At 47.0% G+C, this 23,991-nt stretch overlaps 1 protein-coding gene and 1 long non-coding RNA gene across 3 annotated transcripts in view; one reads left to right on the top strand and one right to left on the bottom strand.

Moving 5' to 3' along the window:
* Nucleotides 1–2,009: 2,009 nt before the first annotated feature.
* MNAT1 (MNAT1 component of CDK activating kinase) overlaps nt 2,010–23,991 on the bottom strand; it is a 127,010-nt gene continuing 105,028 nt past the window's right edge. For both annotated transcript variants that reach the window (XM_075426797.1, XM_075426798.1), the window contains one exon: nt 2,010–2,502. In XM_075426797.1, the coding sequence (XP_075282912.1) occupies nt 2,382–2,502 (121 nt within the window). In that variant the 3' untranslated portion in view covers nt 2,010–2,381. The remainder of the gene's footprint in view (nt 2,503–23,991) is intronic.
* On the top strand, nt 4,699–9,037 carry LOC142362094 (uncharacterized). The gene is made up of 3 exons (XR_012764653.1): nt 4,699–4,828; nt 4,923–5,452; nt 8,275–9,037. It is a non-coding gene; the product is annotated as an uncharacterized LOC142362094 (long non-coding RNA).

Genomic DNA, 23,991 nt, shown 5'->3' with positions numbered 1-23,991 from the left:
GCGACAGGACAAGGGGCAATGGGCACAAACTGAAGCAGAGGAAGTTCCGTCTGAACATGAGGAAGAACTTCTTCCCTCTGAGGGTGACGGAGCACTGGAACAGGCTGCCCAGGGAGGCTGTGGGGTCTCCTTCTCTGGAGATATTCCAGACCCGCCTGGATAAGGTCCTGTGCAGCCTGCTGTAGGTGACCCTGCTTCGGCAGGAAGGTTGGACTAGATGACCCACAGAGGTCCCTTCCAACCCCAAACATTCTGTGATTCTGTGACGCGCCCGGCTGCATGGCCAGAGACCGCAGGTCCCTTCGGCTGCGTGTGCCACCTCACCAGCCAAACCCACGTCTCTCGGCACTACGGCACTCGCAGAACCCTGGCTTTGATCACCATTTGCGCATTCAGCAACTGGACGCCATAGCTCTGATCTTCAGGATGTGACTGCAGTATCCCAGAGAAGGAGTTCAGTTCTTCAGAGCTCTGTTCACTCAAGGATTAAATATTATTTGAGCAGCACGACTGCAGCGTGGCTGCCAGTCGGCAGACTGTACGCAGCCACACTGGTAGCCAGAGGTTTTTCCGTCTTTCTGCGCAGTTGCCACTTCCATGTATAACCCTTCCACATGGAACAGCGAACGACAGCCGATGTGCGCCCAGCTGCACGAGTGTCTTTACATGACACACGCTAACACGCACGGGCAGCTCTGCATTCGTTAGGGCAGGGACCCCAGGCTTCACAAAGCAGATCATCGGCGAGGTGAGCCCAGAACGGCGCAGCCTGGCCCTGGCTGCTGCTCCCTCCCCGCAGCACCGCCGCCACCTTGGGTGCCAGAGCAGGAGAGGGGCTGTCAGGCCTGCCAGGGGACAGACGGACGAACCCCCACTGCTTCTGGCTGCCGGGAAAACCATCGGCGAGGCCCAGCGGTGGCAGCAGCCATCAACTGTGAGCGAGGGAATGGGCAAATACAGGGCACATCACTGTGCAGGCCTTGCCGCTGCAAGGAGGGGGAAGGATGGCAGGCGGGAAGCAGCACTCACATCCCCGAGGCAAGATGACAACGCCGGAGCCCGAGTGGTCTCTAACCCACCACTCGCAGCCATTCTGCAAGGCTGGGCCACCTGCCCCCGGCCGCGAGCAGGGCTCCGCAGGCTGCCGCCTCTCCGAACCTTCGCCCTGCGTCCGACGCTACCCGCCGGCAGCCATTCTGGGCACAAACAGCAGCGCTTCAGAGAAAGGGCAACAGAAAGTTTGGTACCTTCCTCCACTTTGCTCAATAAAGGAAGCACCAAGCCCGCAACAGAGCTTATTCTTCTCTTTATTACAACATGGAAAAAACAGGTTCCTGCAGCACGCTCCTCAGAGCGGCATTCCACAGCTATTAACGGATGGCCCATGAGACGCACGTGGTCCAGGCTTTACTCTAGCGGCACCCGCTCTCCGGAGCCGTTCCCAGCCTCCTGCAGTTTACACGCACTGCTGGCGAAGACCAGTGCTGCCCACCTCTGCTGCAATTAAGCTACGTTCCACTGCAAGGAGAGGAGGAGGAACACGTGAAAGCAGTGGATGGAGCAGCAAGGGTCATCCCAAAACCCAGACAAAGGGATGTTCCTGCCAAGAGAAGCTCCCGAACACATGGCAGAGAAGTTGCAAACAGAGCTGAACAGGAAAAAAACGAAACCGATTTTGACTACTTCAGTGACGTAGCCTTGTATCAAGGCTGCTCAGATTGCTTCTAGAGGAGCTCAGCTGCAAGGCGTCCAGCCGGAGACTTGTTTTCCAGACAAAGTTAAGAACCAAGTGACATCAGGAAAGATCCTGCCTAAGAGTTGTGTCAGCACAGTTCAGGGTTTCTCATCTCCTCCAGCTGGCAGGAGGAAAAACCCACTTGCCTGAACTGGGGAAACCAGTTTTATGGGAAGAAAATGTAGGCTCGAATATCGACACTAAACGTTATAATCAAAATGGCATTTAAATGCTTGTGCAAATAAAACCCTGCAATAAGAGTAAAACCACAAACTTTAATAAAAAAGTCTGGCTTTATTTAAAAAAAAATTTACAAGTGTATTTCTTTAAACCTCAAACGTAGACAGCTGAGTTATTCACATCTTCCATTAGATGTGGCTTATTGCTTCAGCCTCCCTCAGCAAAGTGCCACATGACTAACGAGTTTCCCCCTCCACAAAAATGTATCGACCATCTCACAAAGCTCTCGTGCAGACGGGGTTTGGCTTTTTTTCCCCTTTAACACTTAAACACAGCTGGTTTTACACAGAAAAGTGACTGCAGCTTAGCTGTTGTGCAGACGGCAGCAATTTCACCCACCCTTCGCTGGCCTGACCCGCTCCTCGCACCGTTCGGTGTCCCTTCACCACGGGCTGATGTGCGCTGGCTAACTGGGGTGCCAGAAAAGACCGCTGAACGCATCCTGCAAGGCTCGGTGGCAAGCGAGAGAAGAAGTGTAGCCCCCGGCAAGATCCTGCGGGGAGGCAGCTCGTACGTGGTTGAGATACCTAAAACAAAGAGAAGCGGCATTTTAGAGCAGAAATAAACACATCGAAAGACCTGTGTGGTTCACGGTACGGTGAGGGTGAGGCTTCTTTTTGGGAGAACGCAAGGAGACGGAGCTGCCGACTGCATCGCTCTAAAGCTCCCGTTCTGCAAAGCGATGGTGACGCCGACGTGCCCAGCCGGCGCACGGAAAGCCTTGGCCCTTTGCAGAGCGTTGCACAGGGTTAAGTACGCTCCCTGGTCCCTATCTGCTGTGCTCACTCGGGGGGCAGGGCTGCCTTTACCCCCCTCGGGTAGTTCCTGCCAGGACGATGATGGAACACAAGCTTTTCCAGTACTCCCATGGGAATGGGAGGGTTTCAGCTCTGTGCGGCGAGTGCCAGGCGCTCACAGAATCACACAGAATCACAGAATGGCAGGGTTCAGCCTGAAGAAGAGAAGGCTGCGAGGGGACCTAATAAATGTTTATAAATATCTGAAGGGTGGGTGACAGGAGGATGGGGCCAAACTCTTTTCAGTGGTGCCCAGCAACAGGACAAGGGGCAACGGGCACAAACTGAAGCACAGGAAGTTCCAGCTGAACATGAGGAAGAACTTCTTCCCTCTGAGGGTGACAGAGCCCTGGAACAGGCTGCCCAGGGAGATTGTGGAGTCTCCTTCTCTGGAGACACTCAGGACCCGCCTGGACAAGGTCCTGTGCAGCCTGCTGTAGCTGACCCTGCTTCGGCAGAGGGGTTGGACTAGATGACCCACAGAGGTCCCTTCCAGCTGCTCCGCTGACAACAGGGCTGAGCTTTCTGCTCTCGGGCCTGTCCATCTGCAGTACGTCACTGACACCAGGCAGCGAGATCCGTAGCAGGCTGTCATCAGCACCATGGCTAAAGCAGCCTCTAACCTTCACCATTAATTAAGTACCATCACAATAAAGCACCCGTTGCAGAGCCATCTAATTTTACACCAAACCAGCCGACATTGAAACCCACGGCCTGCGCTGGCACTGCCGCCGGCACCTGGTTCCCCTCCGCTCCCTCCAAGGGCTCCCACCCAGCCGTGCCCGCCCAGAGCTCCCATTAAAGCTGGCTGCTCCGCCAGGCTGCACCGGCGTCCTCCAGCGCCGCAACCCCAGAGCGCCTGCACCCCGCGAGACAGACACAAGCCCAGATTCCCCGCTTGGTCAGCACCCAAGCCCAACATGGGCTGCAGCCTGGCACCCTCAGCGCAACGACCGTCTCGGGTTCCGAGCAGCGGGTACGATGCCGCACACGAGAACCGCTCTGCACGGCGGCCGCACGAGCCCCTGAGCCTCGGCTGGCTGTTTCGATTCATCGCTTGGTACGTGTTGCTCCTGGGAAGGTTGAGTCATTCCACCTCTGGCTTGGCAATCCAAGCATAAACTTGCAAAACGCATACAGGCTTTTATAATGTTATCCCGAGAAACCCAAACCAGCTGCACTTCTGGCAGGAAAATGCAGGACCACCAGTAAAATATCCAAAACAGTTGCATCTTTTAATTTATGGCTGTACGCTGTTTCCATAAAGAGTATATAAAAAAGGTCAGATTTTATAGGTAAGACATAATAAACAGTCATACCCATTGATGCCATAAATGTGGAGAAAAAGAGGTTACTTAGAAATGATTCATTACAGTTTGAAAAAATCAATTTCTTGCACCTAATAAGCACAATGCACAGACATGAGCAACGTTTCTGGGTGACTGGTGGCGAGACACTGGAGCAAAGAGACTGAATTGGCCGCCTGTGGCCATGTTCCGGTGAGCTCTGCCCCGACTGGAGATGGAGCCCGGTCCCCGCTGCTGGACGCTGGTTCCCATCAGCATGGGCACAGGCGTCAGGGCACAAACCCTGTTGCCAGCGTTTAGCCCAGAGGGCATCTGCCAACCCAGCAGCAAAGCTGGCCCCGTCTCTTCATTTGCAAGGGAAGATGCTTGCAGAGAGCTCCTGTTTTGTGGGAGAATGCATTTCATAGATTTTTAATTTTTTTATTTTGTTTTTTTAAACATTCTTGTTACTTGTCCCTCAAAAAAATCTCATCCTTCCCAAAGGCCTTTTACAACTGCTGTGGGAAACAGCAGCTCCTTCCCTCAGCCAGTAATGCTGACGGGATACTGACGACGACAAATAATTCCCTTCAAAACGCTGGCGAGAAACCACCTCCACCCTCCAAACCGGAGAGGCTTCTAAAAATAAATTCTCATCTCGGATTTCACTTCTATCATGTTCGTTTCACTGCACAAACTTCATTTTCCACTCATGCACGGAACAGTCCGGAGAAAACAGGGGATTATTTTACATCTCTATATTAACCAAGGTTGGTTGTGTGTTTTTCATTGCTTTTCTAACCTTTTGTTACTTCTAAATCACTCAGAGGAGAGAGGCAGAGCCTATTGTTTCCCTTTTTTTAGGTCATCTGAAACTGGGGCATTCCTTCCGTAAGGCGGCCTGACTTACAGCTATGACAGCATTTACAGTTCATTGGGACGTGATCTCCGAAGCAACACAAAATCCTTGCCAAAGAGGCTCAGACCTGCTTTTACTACGGCAACCTGCATTAATTCTCCTTACTGCTGTGGAACAAGCACGACACGCCGCTGGCTGTCAGCTGAGGTCTTTATTTTCTCGTTAAGTATCTAAACTTCCCACTCTCGAGGCGTTTAATGGCTGCGGTACACCAGGCAACTGCAAAGCCTCTGCCACGCTGAAGCCACACAATGAGAAGCGATCGTTCCACCGGCTTTCCCGCACCCATCCCCATCTGCGCTGCCCGAATCGAGCCGTGCCCTTCGCGGGAGCATCACTCTGAACCGGATTCCTGGGGTTTCTGGCGGAGGTCAGCACATCTTTTCATCTGCACCTTTACAACAGCAGCAGGAAGAAGCGCTTGCCAAGTTTTATTCCCAAAAAGTCAAGCTCCGTTAGGTCTTGGGACCTGGAGGTAATTGCTCTCACTAGTTAGCAAATTCCAGCACACTAGGTCTGTTTTTCATAGGTTTATTTTAAGTACCTGTAAATCTTATAAGCAGAAACCAGGAGAAAGAGGTTTGCTTTTTCTGGTGCAGAGTTTTTTAATGTAACTTGTTTTTACTGAGGGCAGACTAAGCTCTGAAGTTAAAAAAAAGCCTGTGCTATTATTTCTGAGCAGGGCTGAAGGGCTGCGTGTTCTCTGCCCCACGGTTTCACACTTCCCGCTCGCCATCCTGCCTACGCTCGGCTTTCCTTCGCGGCAGCCATTGCATGTTGATCTTCCCCATTAACCTCTCGCGTCAGCTAAAACACGTCGTATTTTGTTCTTCATGAGCCTTCAGGGGGCTCATTCCTGACCTCCAGTTTCTCATCACCATGTGGGGGAAAGAAGAAAAAATAGCAGCCTCCTGTTTTCAAAGAAAGAGAGGTAATTCCCACGTGGTGCAGGGGCTCAGAATCAAGCTGCTCATTCCTGGGGCCGAGTTTCCTTCATGCTCATTCTTTTCCAAAGGCCACGTCTCACCATCCCTTCATCAGGAACGACCAGGACTGCTGGAGCACCATGCAGCGGCGTGATCCCCCCACGCCGTTCCACCCGTGGCCCCAGGTGCCTCAGCACCAGTTGGCATCGCTGCGGGGACGCACCACCGGCTCGGCGGATGGCAGCACCCGAGACTGTCAGCAAACGTCCCCTCGCCGCTCGGCAGGGCTGTCTCCTTTCAGAGACATTCAGGAAAGACTTCAGAAACAATCAGAGCGGATGGAGAAAGAGCACAATCACAGAATGTTCAGGGTTGGAAGGGACCTCTGTGGGTCATCTAGTCCAACCCCCCTGCCGAAGCAGGGTCACCTACAGCAGGCTGCACAGGACCTTGTCCAGGTGGGTCTGGAATATCTCCAGAGAAGGAGACTCCACAGCCTCCCTGGGCAGCCTGTTCCAGTGCTCCGTCACCCTCAGAGGGAAGAAGTTCTTCCTCATGTTCAGATGGAACTTCCTGTGCTTCAGTTTGTGCCCGTTGCCCCTTGTCCTGTTGCTGGGCACCACTGAAAAGAGCCTGGCCCCATCCTCCTGACACCCACCCTGAAGATATTTATAAGCATTTATAAGGTCCCCTCTCAGTCTTCTCTTCTTCAGGCTAAACAAGCACAATCAAAGGCAGCTAAAAAAGCCCAAACCAGCCCAAAACATCCAACCAACAAGCCCAAAAAACCCCCCCAGTACACCACCCCACCCAACTGGAAGCATCAGTGCTTGGGATTACTGCACACAGTCTTCCCCCAAGACAAATGCGGTCCCACTGATGGTTCTGCAGATGGGTTATTGGGGGTGGATGGGGAGTACTGTGGATTTGGCATGCAGATTCTACTTTTTTTTTTTTTTTGATCTATTAGGTATTTTATGAGGGTGAAGAAAAGAAAAATCACTCACAAGTTGTTTGACAAAAAAAAAAAAAAAAAGCAATTCTATTCCACAGAAGAGATTTACTGCTCATCTGATTAGCCACAGTATCCGAGACAGAAAGTAATAGGGCAGACATTAGATCTGGGAAATTTTCCAGATTCATCATTTAAATAATAAATAGTGGTTGCATGAAAGCAAGCAAAATACTCCCGTCTGGAAAACTGTGTAAAGCATTAGTAAGGCAGTAGCATACGCCGCATTCCTGAGCCTTTCTGGAGACAGTATTTCCCTTGGATTTACCCCGTCTCTGAGAGAAGTTATCAATGCACTACTCGGAGTATCCTCGCAGAGACTGGGTCACCTCAGCCAGAGGCACACACGAAACTGGATTTTCTGTGGTCTGCTTTTCGTTGAGGAATGCGTGGTCTGGGTTGCTCCACAGCCCCTGAGCAGGTACGAACCGAGCTCCCCCACGCAGCTCTGCTTTTGTTAGAACCAGCTCCACCACACAGTCTGTCCACCCAGCCAGAGCACAATTTGCTTATAAAATAAGCTGAGCTCATTGCTGTTCTTCATTAAATGGCCCTGGGAAACTCACTTAGGAACACTCTTTGCTAGGTGGTGTTCAAACAGGGTGTCTCCCCCCATCTCGGAGACTGTCATGTCTAAGGCAGGACAAAAACACCGCACAGAGCTGGTAATCAAAGTGGCAGTCCAGAACAGCCGCTCACCCCTCCACAGGCCAGCTACAAGCCTGATTCCAAGTCCTCAGCAGTCAAAAAGCAGTCTTTCTTCTCTTTTAACAGCCACTCTTTGGGCACTATCATCATATTCGGATCTTAAAATTAACAAACCAGCTATTAGTGGTGTCAGAAATTCCTGCTGAACACCAGCCGGGTGCCCAAGGCTGCACTGCCAGCCCCGATGGCGCGACGGCACCCACCCTCAGCCGCTCTGCTCCTCCACCCTCCGGACGGGAAAAATCTGTTTCTCTAGCTGAGCGGGGAAAATTGTTCCCTGGAAAGGAGCAGGGCCACGGCTGCCTAAAGGAATCGAGGTGTCATTTGGTCGATGAATACAGTGTAACAGTTTTAATTACTTTGAATGTGACCAGCAAGTCAATAAAACGGACAACAAACCATCATGGTGTGGGGTCTGCCACAAGCGCCAGCCAACGGGCAGGCAGCCCCCCACTGCAGTGCTGACCGGGGGGGGGTTTGTTTTGGTGGTGGTGTTGGGTTTTCTTAGTGCCTCTCTGTATACAACTGCAGCAATCAGTGTGAATGTCAAAAAACTGCTAAGCATGATGAGGTCTCAACACGACAGATCCCAAGGCAGACGGAAAAAGAATATATTTTTAACCTTTGTTATGTCACCTGTTCGTCTTGCAGCAGGACAAGACCAAACACAGCCCGCAGTGCAGGGGTACAAAGAAGAGCCAACTGTCATACCACCCCACAGTTCTGGCTACGGAAGAATCCTGCCGAAGATGATGAGAGCTACCCCAAAACACCACCCTTGAAACCCCCACGACCCCCCACTGCAGACACCATTTCCACCAGCTCAGATTCAGCTTAGTAAGTTAGTGTCTTTTATTATTAATCACACTGCTTAGCTATGCTAGTTTTCGGAGGGCTTAGCGAGCAGAAATTGCTCACCAAGGTGTCAGACGAGCGCCAGACCCCAGCACAAGGAGGGAATACTACAGACATCGCCTTCTCTTCGCCACGGACCTGCTCGCCCCACGTCACGTACCCCTGCCCCAAGAGACTGCCGCCGAGCTGTCACTTCCTCGTCACGACTCGCAGAGCTGTGCCCGGAGCTCCCCTCGTTCAACCCAGCATGCGATCGGGCGTAGGAGCTCACGGCAGGCTTGCCAAACCGCCGCCTGTGCCTCCAGGGCAGGGGACGTGGCAGCAGTCCCCTTGCTCAGGGCCTGCAGCTGCCAGCACTGACTGCCGAACGCACCGCTGGCGTTAGGAGCAAGCCCTCTGCTTCCAGGTGGCTTTACCTTTGATGGCATTTCCAGGGGCTTGCTTGAGTTGCTTGGAAATCAACATGTCTACACTCAGATGATGTTTGAGTATTCCCCCCCCCCGCCCTTTACTTCACAGGGAAACTTGAACCAGTTTTCCAATAAGGAAAAGTCTTCACGTTGCAATAAATTTTTCAAAATCAGATGGCTACTGACTCTAATGGGTCTCTATTTATTACAACAAAGATTTAAGAAAAAACATCTTACTAGGGAGTTTGAGTTCATGGCTCCTAGAACTTTTACTTTTCAGTTTTAGGTCTTCTAAGTGAAGAACTGTTCTACCAGAAAAAACTTTGCCCAGTCGAAAAGCCAAGCAACCCCCAAGTCACCAAATCAGTGAAAGAAATCTCGGACCTCTGGTGATTCTTTTTAGCCTTGTCCATCTGTTTTTTTCTAAATAGCAATTAGTTTCAAATGCTCTGGGCAGGAGTACATGTCAACTGCGCGTGGTGAAACAAAGTTCTTTAAAATTAAACAGGTCTGCCACAGCACGCCTCAGCGAAGACGGAGCAGCACAGAGGTCTGCTACCAGGCACTGAAGGAGGAGAAAAAGAAAAGGCCCAGAAAAGTAATATTAACTGTGAAACAGCTGTCTCTGATAAAGCCAGTTCTGACTCCAAAGGTAGAAATCAGTGATGAGTTATTCCTTCCTCTTTTCCTCTTCTCCCTCACATCAAACGGAAGCCTTGCAGCCCCCGGCAGCCCACAGCCACACGTGCCCCGCTGGAACCCAACCCGGCAGTGCCTCGGGGCTCAGTGCTCCCGCTCCGAACGCCGCAGCTTCGCTCCTCACCGTTCAGCTGCGGCGGTGACCAGGAAAAGAATCTCCGGAGTGTTTAATACACAAACTAAGGCACTTTTATTTGATGTTTCACATAAACTGTTTCCTCTTTTAATGGTGAAACACATACATCAACCGTAAGATATATCTAACTACCTACATCACAGATTTTATGACAAATTACCTATGACGTTGGTGAGTACAGTTGTGAACCTTGCAGTAGAAAAAAAGTCTTTAAATGCACCAAGTCAAAGCAGCCATCCTTGGTGGGGGGAAGAGAACAGAATCAAATTTTCCCATACTGCTTTCCCTGAAAGCTTCCTCTTTTTGTGATGAAATCCAGACTCCGCAGACCAAACATTTCCACTGCAAAGCGAACACATTGGGGGATGGAATGGAGGGAAATTTTCTTCTGACAGCTATCTCAAAGTACATCTTCAGTGCTCCTAAGTGAATCCATCATAGAAAAACCCCAACTCTTCTACTGGTAAAAAAGAAGCTTAAAGGAAGAAAAGATTTAGAGCGCATCTGGTTCTCCAGCATTTTCCTAGCACTGCAATTCTACTGCTGCTCTCATTTTTAAATAGACATGAGCCCAGAATCAGGTGTGCATGTTTATTTAACATGTGGATAAACATTTGCCTTTGGAGTAACAGAGAAGCCAATGCTATTGCCTAAAGGTAAGATGAAAAAGCACGGAGAAACGCAGATCAAAGAACAAGGAGAAATGCCTTCTGCCCCGCAGAAACTGTCTGATATAATTTTAAAAGAAGTGTAAAGAGAGGAAACAATGATGAAAAAAAGTTTTACAGAATAAAGGAAGCTTTGCATTGCTCTGACCTCATACACATTTTCTCCACTTCCTATGCCGCCGGGAAATGACAGCCCGGGGATACTGCTCTCGGGCTGCGCACGCAGGCTCGCGCAGGTGCTGCCGTAACAACTGTTTTTAGACAACGCCAGTCCCGCTGCAGGGCCCCACCCAAGGCGGCACCAGCCTTGGCACGATGATTTCATGCGGAGAAAGACTACAGACTCAAAGTACCGTGGACTACAGACTTGAAGACTATCCACTTACAGCACCGTAGACGACAGACATAGGACTACAGACTTACAGCACTCTGAAATGGGACACAGACCCCTTCAATGGTGCAAGCTGGCCTATACCCATCTTTGCAGGAGCTGCAAATCCAATTACACCTGTAAACAACAGGTTAAAAATGTTAACAAGTTAAACACGCCGCCTCTTTCCACTGAGAAGTGACACTGGCTAGAGATTTACGTTCAACAAGAATTTATCTGTGTAAATCCAGTGCATGTTTGATAAACACATTTTGCACCTCATATAAGCCCAGAATTCACCATGGGTGCTTACATATTTCCTTTGATACTAATCAAATGCTACATTTAATGAGGTTCTCTCAACATTTGACCAGGCAGCATAAGTTCACACAAGGTGCAACAGTTTCAACTTCAGAAAACACGAACGCTGGTGCAAGGCAGCTGCCATCCCTGTCTTTGCTGTAGATTCAGTGATCCGAACTAACGCAGGAAATCTCAAGTGCCCTTTCCAAAGTTAAAGCAATGACAGAGGTCATATTGTTTTGTTGGGGTTTTTTCAGTTAAAAAAAAAAAAAGAAAAAAGAGAAACTTGAAGCTGCTAGGGTACACCATCATCCCCAAGAGTCAAACTTCAGAGAAAGGAGACGTATTTTAAGCTGGTCTAAGTCAACATGGTTTATAGATTCTTACGCTGTCACATGGCAGATTCGAGACAATGATTATCTGAAAGTCCTCCTCATTTTGGCATGCAATTGCCTGTTTTAAAATAAAAATGGGAAATGGAAAGCAGAACGTGCAAACACTTTAATCCTTTGCAAGCAAAGGAAAACTAAAGGCTACCCAGTTTCTTTTTGTTCACTTATTTCAACTCCATAAAGGATACAATTTCTATGCTGACTCTCTTCAGCTGTTGAGGGGCTTCCTCCTGTCCCACTTTCCCCACAGAAATATATTTAGTCATTTTAATGGCTCCATACACGTCAGACAAGAGCCATCCCTGACTATGCTGTGCAAACAGTTTGCTTCTCACTGCTCACCGCACATCTCAGTGCCACGCATTCCTGCCAGCGTTCCAGACGCCGCCTCCAAAATCTGCGCAACCACTACCATTTGGACGAAATCGGTTTTTTCCTTCAATCTAAAAGGATTTCTGCTTAAACTCTTTCCCTGAATCGCTGCTTGAATTCATTATCCCCGCGTACCGGGCTGGTAACAAAAGGTTAATGTTTATTTCTAGAACCCTCGCTCACAGGAAGCCTTCCCCCAGCGCCAGGGACTTCCGCAGTGGAGGGGCCGGGGGCTCTGGGATGAGCGGGGGCACCTGGTCCCCCATCTGTCATCTTCCCAAGGCCACCCGCCAGCTGCCCGTCCCCTCGCCACCGGCCTCGCCAGCGCCGCGCGGGCACTCTCCCTCGCTCGGGTTTCCAGGTCTGAACTCCCAGATAGAGTAAAGCCATCGGCCACTGCAGGAACTGCTCAAACAACTGCGAGTAAGCTCTTTAACACCCTTGAGCGGCCTCGCCGCGTAGCAAGGACACTGCAGCGCGAGGTGGGACCCAGCAACGCGCTCACTCGGCGTGACAAGTATAGATTACACCTCGGAGGACTGCAGATCTGCAGCTACATTTAGTCTATGACTAAATCAGGCTCCACTCGTACTTGACCCTGAGAAGAATGTCACTGAACACAAGAGCCTTTTCTCAGCTATGATCTTGGGTTTTTTTCCTTGTGGTGGCTAAGACGACCATTAAACCATCATTTTTGTAACGGCAAAGTAGCTCTATTTTTAACACGTTGTGGAAATGTTTTGGCATGGTTTGATCTTCAAATTGCTCATCTTTCCCCCTGCCTTCCGACTCCGCTCCTCCTCCCACAATGCTACATTTAGGACAAAGGTCACCAGAAGAATGTGGGTATGTTTAAAAATTATGATTACTCTGAGGAAGCTAACCATTGTTTTGCAACTTACTACCTGAGCCAGGACTGTTTTCACAGACTTTTTTTTTTTTTTTTTTTTAAAAGGACAGGGTAAATTCAGTCTTAAAGACTTCACTGTATCTTTCCCCATGGCTAGAGGAACTTTTCCTTGGGTTCAAATTGGGAATACAGCATCTCTTCTGTGGGCAAGAAGAGAGAACATAACTTTTATTCTGAAAGACAGTTCTTTTGGATGCACAAATTTTTCTTTTAGAGTAAAAATTCCCTACAGTTCCTCACTCTCTGCCTCTTTCTCCAACTTCCGCACACCCCACGGCATACCATGAATCCCCAGAGCACAGCAAGCAATCCATATTGATGAACTGGGGCTCTGAGCGAGCTACATGAAAGAGATTCCTGCTGGACCAGCTTCCATGTAAATTCTACAGCTGTGAAGCAAAGAGCCCTTCCTGAACAGAGCGCTTGGACGAGGAAGACCTACAGAAAGAGGATGGAGATGCACACAGATTTCCCCCCCACACACACACACATTTTGCTCGATGCACAGTTCTGTGGCAACAACCCCAAGGACGGTCATGGCCGTACCACAGCTGCAGAGCACGGGATGGCCTGCCACAAGAAGAGAGGAGACATTTTTGCCCCAGAAGCTCTGGTAAGGACCTTGACTTTGGGCCCAAGGCTGGATAATGGACTGCCCAGCACGCTTTTAAAGTTTTTTTCCCCCCGCACTGAAGGACCGTGTTTTAGTCCCAGCAGGGAGGACAGAGCCCCTGGGTGCCTCGGGGGTCAGGCACGGCCACAGTCAGGCTGCAAACTGACAGAGGTCAGCAGCCTCCTTACCCCCCCAAGTCTGCCTCCTCCACCTACCTGCCCTGTTCCACAGCTCCGAAATGCCGCTGCAGGGCACTGACCTCAGTACGAGTGGTGAGGCTGGACCCAAGGGGAAAGAAACACCCCCTTGTCAGCATCAAGGACTGAGAGTAGGAAAATAACACCAGAAATGCATTTACCACAGCCACAGGCTTTGCCCCCAAATCACTTCTGATGGAAAAAAACATCATCTGAACAAAGAAAAAGCTGTATATAACCTCGGCTTTCAAAATGCCGTCTTCCCCCAGTCAGGCGGTCTATTCTGCTTTCACTGTGACACAGCATCCTCTGCTCTGACAGAGCAGCAGTGAAATCACATTGTATGGTAATTCCAGCTTCACATGACTCAAAACAGCACAAGACGCACAAGAATTTCTAGTGGGTTTTTAACCTCTGATACTGATCAGATAAGTAAGCCGCCAAACTTAATAATTATCTCAAATGAATAACTACAAGCACAGAGCAAGTTAAAAACTTGCTATTCATTTGAGACAGTAAGAATTCAAAGTTATTTTCTTTAGGCGGTATTTGAAAACCATAATTGTTGAATGCGAAAAGACTGCAGTTTGAATTACACTATTTAAAAAAGATGAGACTGTTCAGGTCAAAACAAGGTGAAAAACACAGCCTGCCTGCTGTCGCAGCCGACTGATGCTCCAACGCATTAGCCCCTCTGCTTCCTCAGGTTCTGGCTGCTGCCGACCAGGTCAGCATCTCAGCCTGGTGCTGAGGATGGAGCATACAGCTCTCTGCCACGCTGGCATTTGCTCCTCCGGAAGGCCTGGAAGAGGTGGGAGGGAGAAGAGAGTGGAGGGCAGGAGCTAGGAGTGAGGGCTTCTCCTCCAAACCATGGCTGGGCTCCGAATTAGCAGCCTCTGCCCAAGCCAGGCGCAGCCTTTCAGCTGAGCTCTCCAGCACCAACCTGCACAGGAACCGTGCGGCCCCGCTCTGCATCGCACAGCGGTCAAAGGCAGCTCACAGAGGCGGAGGAGAAAACAGGAAAGGGTTGCTCTGCTCTCTTCAAAATATTGTTACAGGGGAATGAAGGAGAAAAAAAACAACATTCCTTCAACCCTAAGTAGTTTCCTCCTATCTGTCAACATACGGTAGGAGCTATTATTATTTGGCTTAAATATAAAATGTCATTTTAAGCCTGTTTTTCTATTTTAACAGTTTGACATTTCTGTTGTGAAATCTGAGTGTAATTCTCTGGATTTTATTGTCCTTCTCTGTTGTGCCCTGGTGGAACGACGAGTTAAGTGTCTAAATGGAACTGTTCTTTATTTTAGATACTTTGTTGAATTAATTTTTATTCTCTGCTGCTTTCAGTCTAATACAATTCCCCGAACCAGCAGGAGCACAGATACCACAGCAGCAGTGTGCTGAGTTAGGCAAAAGCCCTCAGTTCCACCTGGGGTAGAACAGCGCCAACCGAGTTGTTACAGAGGAGTGACATTCACAGTTACGGAAATTCTCCAGGGATTATTTCTATAACAACTTGACCCACCTTGCAACCTGCACAAACGTGTGCAGAGAAGTTGTGCCTACTGATGGAACTGGTTCTGAAACCCCCTGGTGCAGGAACTGCATTTTTAAATGGTCACAGAGAGCACCTAGCAATTGGGGGAGGATTATCATTAATAAATAATGACACTTAATAAATTATCTGGTGATACCCTGCTGAGGAGAGGACTCACATTAACACTAGGTGGCAGAAGGCCCTGTCACATTGAAGACACCTGCAAACAGATACACTCCTAGACCTAGACTTAAGCTTGACAGCTAAAGGAAAAACTGCTGAAAGCAAAATAGCTATAAAATACCATTTTCCATCCACTCTTTCAATTCTCCTTCTGGCTCTGACACCTTTAGTGTGCATCATTTCACTCTTTTAAAGATCACTGGCTATCCCCAAGTCTGAATACGCCTTCTAAACTTGAACCTTCAATCACCTCTTCTTCAATTCAGGTGAAATTCTGTATGTGACAGGTGATTCTATTATTGAAGTAAAAGAGGAAACTCCAGTCTGAAGAAATAAATGGCCATTAGGGCAAGTACACAATAAAAACATACGCTGCTAGTTACCTTGAAAGATACTTGAAACTGAGCTTGGAGTGCTACAGCAAGACACTTCTGCAGCAGAAAGAAAACCAACAACCTACAAGCAAAAACGCAGTCAAAACTCCTCAAGGCTCACTGCAGAAGGGATCTCCTAAAAACGGCAGCTGCTCCTTCAGAGATGCATTTTCAGGAGATACTTTTGTAATTATACACAAAATTCCATGGTGTAAACTGGTGTCTTCTAGTTTTACGTATTTAATCTTTTGAAAACTGTTTATGTTTAATTTTCTTCCAGTCCAGCCACTCTGTTTTCAACTACTCTAAGTTTCTCTCTCATCTAGTCTAGATCAAATTAAAATAAGGAAACAAATCGCTTAATTTCCAGTAAAAATGGTAAGAAACATCGGCAATCACAACTCGAAGACCGTATACAAAGAATCACAGAATCACAGAATCACAGAATAGTAGGGGTTGGAAGGGACCTCTGTGGGTCATCTAGTCCAACCCCCCCGCCGAAGCAGGGTCACCTACAGCAGGCTGCACAGGACCTTGTCCAGGCGGGTCTTGAATATCTCCAGAGAAGGAGACTCCACAACCTCCCTGGGCAGCCTGTTCCAGTGCTCCGTCAGAACATACTGTGTGGGCTCTACCAACCCGGACAGAAAAGAAAGCAAACAGCAATGTCAGATGTAAGGAGGAACAGCGAACGACGAGCAATGTCTAGATGCTGAGAAACAAAAGGGAGCGGGGGAAGACCAAGAGGCTGTTTCCTTAGACAAAGAAGTTTGGGTTGACAGCAAAGATTTCTTCTAGATCACTGTGACTCTGCTGCTGTCACACTCGCAGCCAGTAACGTCCCAGATTTACAGCACTGGAGGGTTGGGTTCTACTAGCGTAGCTGGTGCCAGCGAAGAGCTCAGGAGCATTGTGGTGGCTTATTTTGCACCTCTAGACACGGAGGCTCTTTGTGTTTAAATATAGTATATTTTATCATTCACAGTTGTCAGCAGTGGAAATTGTCATCTAAGCAGTAAAAGATGCTGTTGAAGAAACAGGAGGGATTGGTTAGAAAGCAAAAATTATTTTGGCCGTGACAACTCATCTCGCTGCCTGTTTTGAGGGCAAGAGATCAAGCCACCCATCACAAATTGCTGCCCGAGAGTAAAAAAAAAAAAAAAAAAAATCAATAGTAGGTAGGAAAGCCTACTTGCCAAGGCTACAGTCACTGCCAGAAGATTATTAATGCATCTGTCTGCATTCTTTAATGTTTCCTAAGAAGCAACTATGTTAACTGAAAAGGTGCGATGTGTCACCAGCCCTTCTCTTCTCTCCTCTTCATTTTCTCTCTATATTAAAACCTTGGCTACCAAAGAAAACAATCATGTTTCACCTCATCTTTTCCCAGCTTTTCTGAAGTTCAGTTCCTGCTCCATAGCAATATATACAGTCTAAGTACTATCCCTGACAAGCTGTTTGACAGCCCTAAGTTGCACATCTATTTTACTCCCGGAGCTCTGGAGTTGGTAGGGCTTAGATGGGAAATGGAGGCCAATTAAAATAAACACAGACAATATCAATGAATTCTTCAGAAACGCACAAGACAAGCAAAATGAAACACTACTAGCTTTCGCCCACCATTAGAATTCAGCCCATCTTGCAGGCTGAGCGCTCTGGCTGACGTCCAGAAAGACACTTAAGCACACGTCTTATTTTAAGCATGTGAGTAGCCTCATTGATTTTTCACTCGTGCCAGTAAGAATATTCAATGCGCTTAAAGTTAAGCACATTGTTAAGTGCCTTCCTGGATCAAAGCCAGGCTATTTAGCCCTTGCGAGAGTTAGTCTGCAGAATATTTGCCATTCTTTTAACTTCTCAAGACTTTCTTTGATATAAAGTTTTATGGCGCATGGAAATATTTCATTCATCGAGTATCACACGAGCAATGACTGGTTTACAGCAACCTTCAGGGAACCAGTATTCTTCCCCTCCCCACATCTTCTGAAGCAGTAACTGGAAGGATTATCAAGACACATAAGCAAATACACCGACAAAGAAAATCAGTTTTGAAAAGGAACCCAGAAGTCTTACTGATCTGGAAAGCAAAACTAGCCCCATAATGAAAAGCTAACAGACATATCAATTTTCAGTGAAAACTAATAAAGTTTCGCCGATATCCCATTCCAACACCAAGTGCTGTAGAGCAGCTTTGAAAAACAAGCTAATTGTTGTTGTTGACTGAAATGAATTATCACAATAAGTACACATTCAATTCCTCGTTCCTTTTACATCGAATTGAACACAGAATTGAAGGAAAGACCTGCCAGTGCTTCCTCAAGATGACCTCAGCCTAACAGAGCGCTTTATAGAGATCAAAGGCATGGCAAACGCTATTGCTTTTTGCTATAAAGCAAACACCATTTGCATCGCTGCACACAATGTATTAATTCTCTGGTCGGCATTATCCAAGTTCAGTATCGTCCCCCGAATAACAACTAGAGAAAGGCATTTAACAGAAGGAAAGCTGTACCAGGTCAGGCCAATGCTCCCTCCACCCCAGCAGTCCCTCTCCAGGAGCAGACCCAGGAGCGCGCGGGAGCCTGACCACTCCAGCAGGACCAGCAAGACAACATGATAATTTGCTCCTATTTTATGAGCAGATGTAGCTTTTTATTTCAGCACTTATTTCTTCCTGGAAAGTTTAAACTCAGTAGTGAAAGTACATAACTGACAGGGCGATATATGAACAGAAGGACAATTTAAAACTAGATCACCTCTTTGAAACCTCAGGTTGATTCACAGCTGTCTTACTCCTCATGTCTCACACCAACGCAACGCCACGCCACGTTACCAAGCCCACATCTGATGGCGACTCAAGCCACAGCATCTAAGGCACCAGTTTAGAAACTGGTGAACTACCCCACAGACAATCTCTGCGACCTCTCCAAAAGGTAACTAAGATGACAAAGCTAGCCTGCTGACAAACAGTCACTTCCTAGTGGATTCTGGTCTTGAAGTCCTCAACTTCAAAGAAATAATCTCTCTCTTTTTTTATACATAGAGTTATTTTACATATCTTGATGCTGAGATTATTTGAGGAAATCTTCTCACCTCGTCACAGAGTCAGAGCAGACAGACATGAAGGCCATGAAGCAGAGAAGCACTGAGGCTGGAAGACACATCTGGAGACCATCTAGCCCAGCCCTTCTGCTCAAAGCAGGGTCAGCTCAAGCAGGTTGCTCAGGGCCATGTCCAGTCAAAATCTGCAGTATCTGCAAGCAGGAAGGCTTCACAAACTCTCTGGGCAACCTGTTCCAGTGTTTGACCTCACTTGTAGCAAACACACTTTAATGAAATTCCCTGTATTACAATTTGTGCCCACTGCCTCTTGTCCTCCCACTGGGCACCACTGGGAGGAGCCTGGCTCTGTCCCCTTTACACCCTGCCCTCCATCAAGTATTTACACACATCGACAAGATTCTTCTGAGCCTTCCCTTCTCCAGATTAAACAGTTCCAGCTCCCTCAAACTCACCTCACACAACAGACACCCCAGCTCCATGTCCCTTGCTCCGCGGAGCCCAGCACTGGGCCCAGCACTCCAGACGTGTGCCTCACCAGCGCTGAGCAGCAGGGAAGGACCACCTCCCTTGACCTGCTGGTAACGCTCTGCCCAGCACAGCCCAGGAGGTTGCTGGCCGCCTTTCCTACAAGGGCGCATTGCTGGCTCGTGGTCAGTTTGGTGTGCTCCAAGGACACCTGTGCAAAGCCACTTTGGAGCTGGGCAGTCCCCAGCCTGCACTGGTGCATGGGGTTACTGCTCCCCACATGCAGGACCCTGCATTTCTCCATTGAACTTTGTGAGATTGCTGTTGGACCATTTCTCCGGCCTGTTGAGGTCCCTTTGAAGGGCAGCACAACCATCTGGTGCACGAGCTGCTTCTCTGACCTTTGTATCACCTGGAAACTTGCTGAGGTGCACTCCTTCCCACCAGCCAGGCAGTAACGAAGAGGCTAAGCAGTACTAGTCCCAGTATTGACCCCTGGGTACAACACCAGGTGCTGTTTTGCTTTGAAATCCACAACACATATGGGTTATTTATTTATTATATTATTTATATTATATTATATGAATATATTATATTCTATTATATTATTTCTGTTTATTATATTATTATTTATTATATAGTACTCAACTGTATTGATTTAACTAGTTTCCATTTTTAAATTAAGATTGTTAAATGAGAGCAATATTTTAATACGTGCAAGAATCGAGTCTGTTTCTGAACAGCACCTGCTGGCTTAAATCATTCTGAAAAGCGAAATTCCTGGAAGAAAAGTTCAAAACCATCTACGACTTCAGAGGGAAAGAAAGACTTTTTGAAGCACTTTAGCATGTAACTAACCCAAATGACGGACTTCATTAAGAAATCATTTCTGTGGACAAAATTGCACCTTTGTTTGAAGAAATGAGAGCAACAAGAAAGCTGTATTCCTGAACTGGGATTACCTCCAGTTTATGATGGAAAAACATTGAATGTTACAGCATAATTATAATGTTACAGCATTTGCTGCCAGAATTACAAAATTATTCTTAAAATTATGCCCTAAATAGAATGTTGTTTAACTAAACTGAAAGCACATTCCAAGAAATGTGAGAAACCAAACTTACCACGATTCCAAATCTAAATTATGCATACTAAGGGCTTGTTTTAATAAAAGTATATCTAGTGGCTGAATAAAGTTTCTCAAAAAATGATTTTAAAGGTAATGAATGCCTGATGTCCAAAAGAGCGTCATATGCAATTTCATCACTGACTCATGTAAACTTAACCTCAAATTTAACCAAATGCAACTGTGATCAATATTGTGTCAATCTGAAAATATCTGGGTTTTCAGGCAACAAAACCAGAAGCAAGGATGAGTAAGATGCTGGAATCCACAAACTGAATGGAGCTGTTTGCCACTGAAAGGTCTGGAACAGTTATACTGACAGGCAAAAGCCAAAAGAATGAAAAGTTTTGATACTATTGCCACATTTTGCAAGAAGAGAGTCAAGTGCAGGAGAAATAAAAGGGAGCTAGTTTGGTAGTGTTGTGTGTTATTTAATTTTTTTCTTTTAAAGATGGCATCCCTCCACTTTTAGACTGTTTGGGGCATGGACTGTTCCTCCACACACCTATAAATCACTGTACAGTGTCTAGTACAATTGGCTCACATTAGATGTTCTTATGCACTTTTGTAAAGCAAACAACAGCAATAAATAACAAAAAACCCAACCACATAAAATATAAACACTGTCAGATTTCCCAACATACTCTTGAAAAAGCCATAAAAGTTACTGAACAATAAGACACAAAAAGGCCAGCTATATATAGTAGAGCTGTGCTACAAAAGAAAAGGACATTGGAAACAGATTGTACCTTCAGTGGGAGAACAACCTGAAGGCAGGATTGTGTTTTCTCTCATTCGTCTCCCTCCCCCCCCAAATCGCTGATCACCTTCCAGCCTTAATTAACAGCAACCATCCTCCGCCTCCTCATCCAGCGAGAAAGAAACCCATCTAAGTGGACAGGAACCTAACATTTGCCAGCCAGCCAGGCCTTTCTAGCCTGTGAAAACTAACTCCTGCAACAGTTATGTATATATGTGTATATATATATGCATTTGTATATATATATATATTCTTGTTCTGCTGCAACGTGTGACCACCGGCAGTACTTACTGGAGAGGGAACGTGGTCTGGTAACCTGGTTTCTCTGTGGATGAACTTTCATACATCAGAGAGACGGAGACCCTTTTAATCGCAGTACAGATACCCCGTTGGGCATGCTAAGTGCTTGCACAAACTTGTGCATGCACACACACACACGTGCGTGCACTGCTTAGCACTGTGCTCTGTCACGCATCATGATCTCAGAGAAGGTGACAGAGAATAAAAAGTTGCCTACATCGGTCCCTTTTTATTAGCATTTATCATTTCTTGGCAATAATACACGTACCAGAAGTTGCAGTGGAAAAAGCCACAAACTAAAACCAGAAACTGAGCTGAGGGAAGAAAAGGTGTCAGAGTGGAGAAAATGGAGTTTTATTCCTCCAAAGAATAACCCCTACCATGACAGCCTTGCTGGCTCCTTCTCCACTGACAGGAAATTTCTGTAAAAGAATCATGTGGTGCTGGAACACGAAACTGCAGAGCTTCACATACGCGACAGGCTACAGCCCCGACCAGGGATCAACGAACAAAGTAAAGAGCCCGGTCCTCTCTCCTTCGCCTTCCAAATACTAACTTGGAATGTGACAGAAACCTATTGACTTCAACAGGGTTTAAGTTATACCAATACAAAGTCAAAGAAGCAGAACAGCTAAAACCAGAAGAAAAATAAAAAGTTTATGACTTCGTCGCCTCACAGAGTCTCTTGCAAGTTTCTATCTTCACAAAAACAGGCAGAAAATCTTAGAGGACCACGGAAGGGCAACAGATTTATGAAGTTTGAGAATCCCCCAAAAAAGATGCAATTGAGCTAGCTGATTTTATTGTTTTATCCCTGAAAGCTTAAATAAAAATAATAAAGAATAAAAACAAAGCACAGAAAGCACCTACTAGAAAAGCTCTGTCAGTATTGTCCTTCGGGCATGTTTCCCTCCCCACCCCTGAAAAGTTGTCTGGCATTTGAGATAATTGGGAGGAAGAATTTTCTCCGCTGGCGAAGTCAATTAACTTCACTGCATTTGTATCACCTGTCAGAGCTGAAGCTGCTATTCTCTTCGTGTCTGACACAAGCTTCTGCACCTACTTGACAGATCAAACGGGTTTTAAAGAAATTACTGCGCTTTAAAGGGAAGTTCCATGGCTACAACAAGTCAAAAAGCTGCAAGACAAGAGGTGAGTGATTATTATATTAGTACATGATACACTGTATTTTAATATTCTAGGGGAGTGTATCTTTGTACTGAAGTTGAACTCCTTTCATGCAATTTGCTATTTCATTATGAAACTCCTTTAGTCTTCAATCATCATAAACATCTGTAGAAAATTAAAGAAGGTAATTTTCCTGCTTTGTGCTCTTGAACTGCTTAATTTCTCATATTATTAAGATATAATAACTCCTTGCTGTAACAAGAAATTTAAGAAACAGTGTGGGCCACTGCTTTAACATACAGTCATGAACAGGTATACGCATGTTTGTGCACAAACATGCACTGAATGTTATAACCAAGCTTTTATCTTTTTTTAAGACCACATAAAATATTAGTGCTTTATGCAACACTGTACAATGTGATGTCATTAGATTACATGTCATGCCGCTCTCTGGCATCATTAAACCGAGTGCCAGATCTCATCACATTTTATGGTCACTATAACTCAAGTCCAAACTCATTTCCCATTAGCCCCAATTTAATGTTTGTGTGTGTTGTACATCAATGTATAAACCTCCTAATCAAAGGCAGCAGAGCAATGTAACACATACAACGTGCTTAGTCCCATTCTGCAGTTCAAACGTAAATGAATACACAGCAGCATGGTGGGCAACGCAGGTGTTGAGAAAACTTCTACAGAGAAATGCATTTCATTAAAAACAACCAGACCAGCACTCCAGCTCTCCCAGATGGCAGCCCAGAACTGGGAGTACTCACTGGATGCACGACTGGGAAGTGATTTCAGGGTCTCTGTGGACCTATACTCTGTTTTTAAGGCCCTGAGCAGCACGGAAGAGCGTATCACAGAAGAAAAGCAGTCACTTTTATTCGGGCATGGAGCTGTTCTGAAGTAAAATGCTATATTCTACTCACCAAAGGCACTCTGGCATTCTGGTGAGGGAGAGGGTCTGGACAAATAAAATTTCTTTACTCACTAAAATCAAGCTAATAATTTCCAGTGAGTGGGTCAAGCACAGTGCGTCACATCCGACAGGCTGCTGATGTGATTTAAGGGAAGAGAGCAAAGGACCATATTGATTTCTCCCACCAGCAGGACAAGCACCCTAGTAAGGTGACTTTAAAGGAGCTCCATACAAGTCCTGCATTATCTGCCACGCAAGTGCTAAGGAGGTTTCCAAAGACTTCAATAGTACTTCGGCATATGAATCTACTACGGGCTAACGAGATGCCATTCGTGATCAAGAACTTCTTGCACAACAAAGGTTCTACCAGCTGGAGCCACGAAGAGCAAACACCACAAGAGACGCAGGGCCGGCTCTTGGCAGAGCACCTCCGCGCTATTCTGACACACACCGGAGCCCACTCAAGTCCAAGCTGCCCCAGAAGCCATCTCAAACACAGCCCCCACACACCTCACTGAGTGCTGCTTTACACAATTTCCACATAAGTCTTTACTGAGGTTAAAGCTGTATCAATGGAAATTC

The sequence above is a fragment of the Opisthocomus hoazin genome, chromosome 7 (genome assembly GCF_030867145.1).
Source record: "Opisthocomus hoazin isolate bOpiHoa1 chromosome 7, bOpiHoa1.hap1, whole genome shotgun sequence".
Classification (NCBI taxonomy): Eukaryota; Metazoa; Chordata; class Aves; order Opisthocomiformes; family Opisthocomidae; genus Opisthocomus; species Opisthocomus hoazin.
This window is presented reverse-complemented; position numbering and strand designations above follow the sequence as displayed.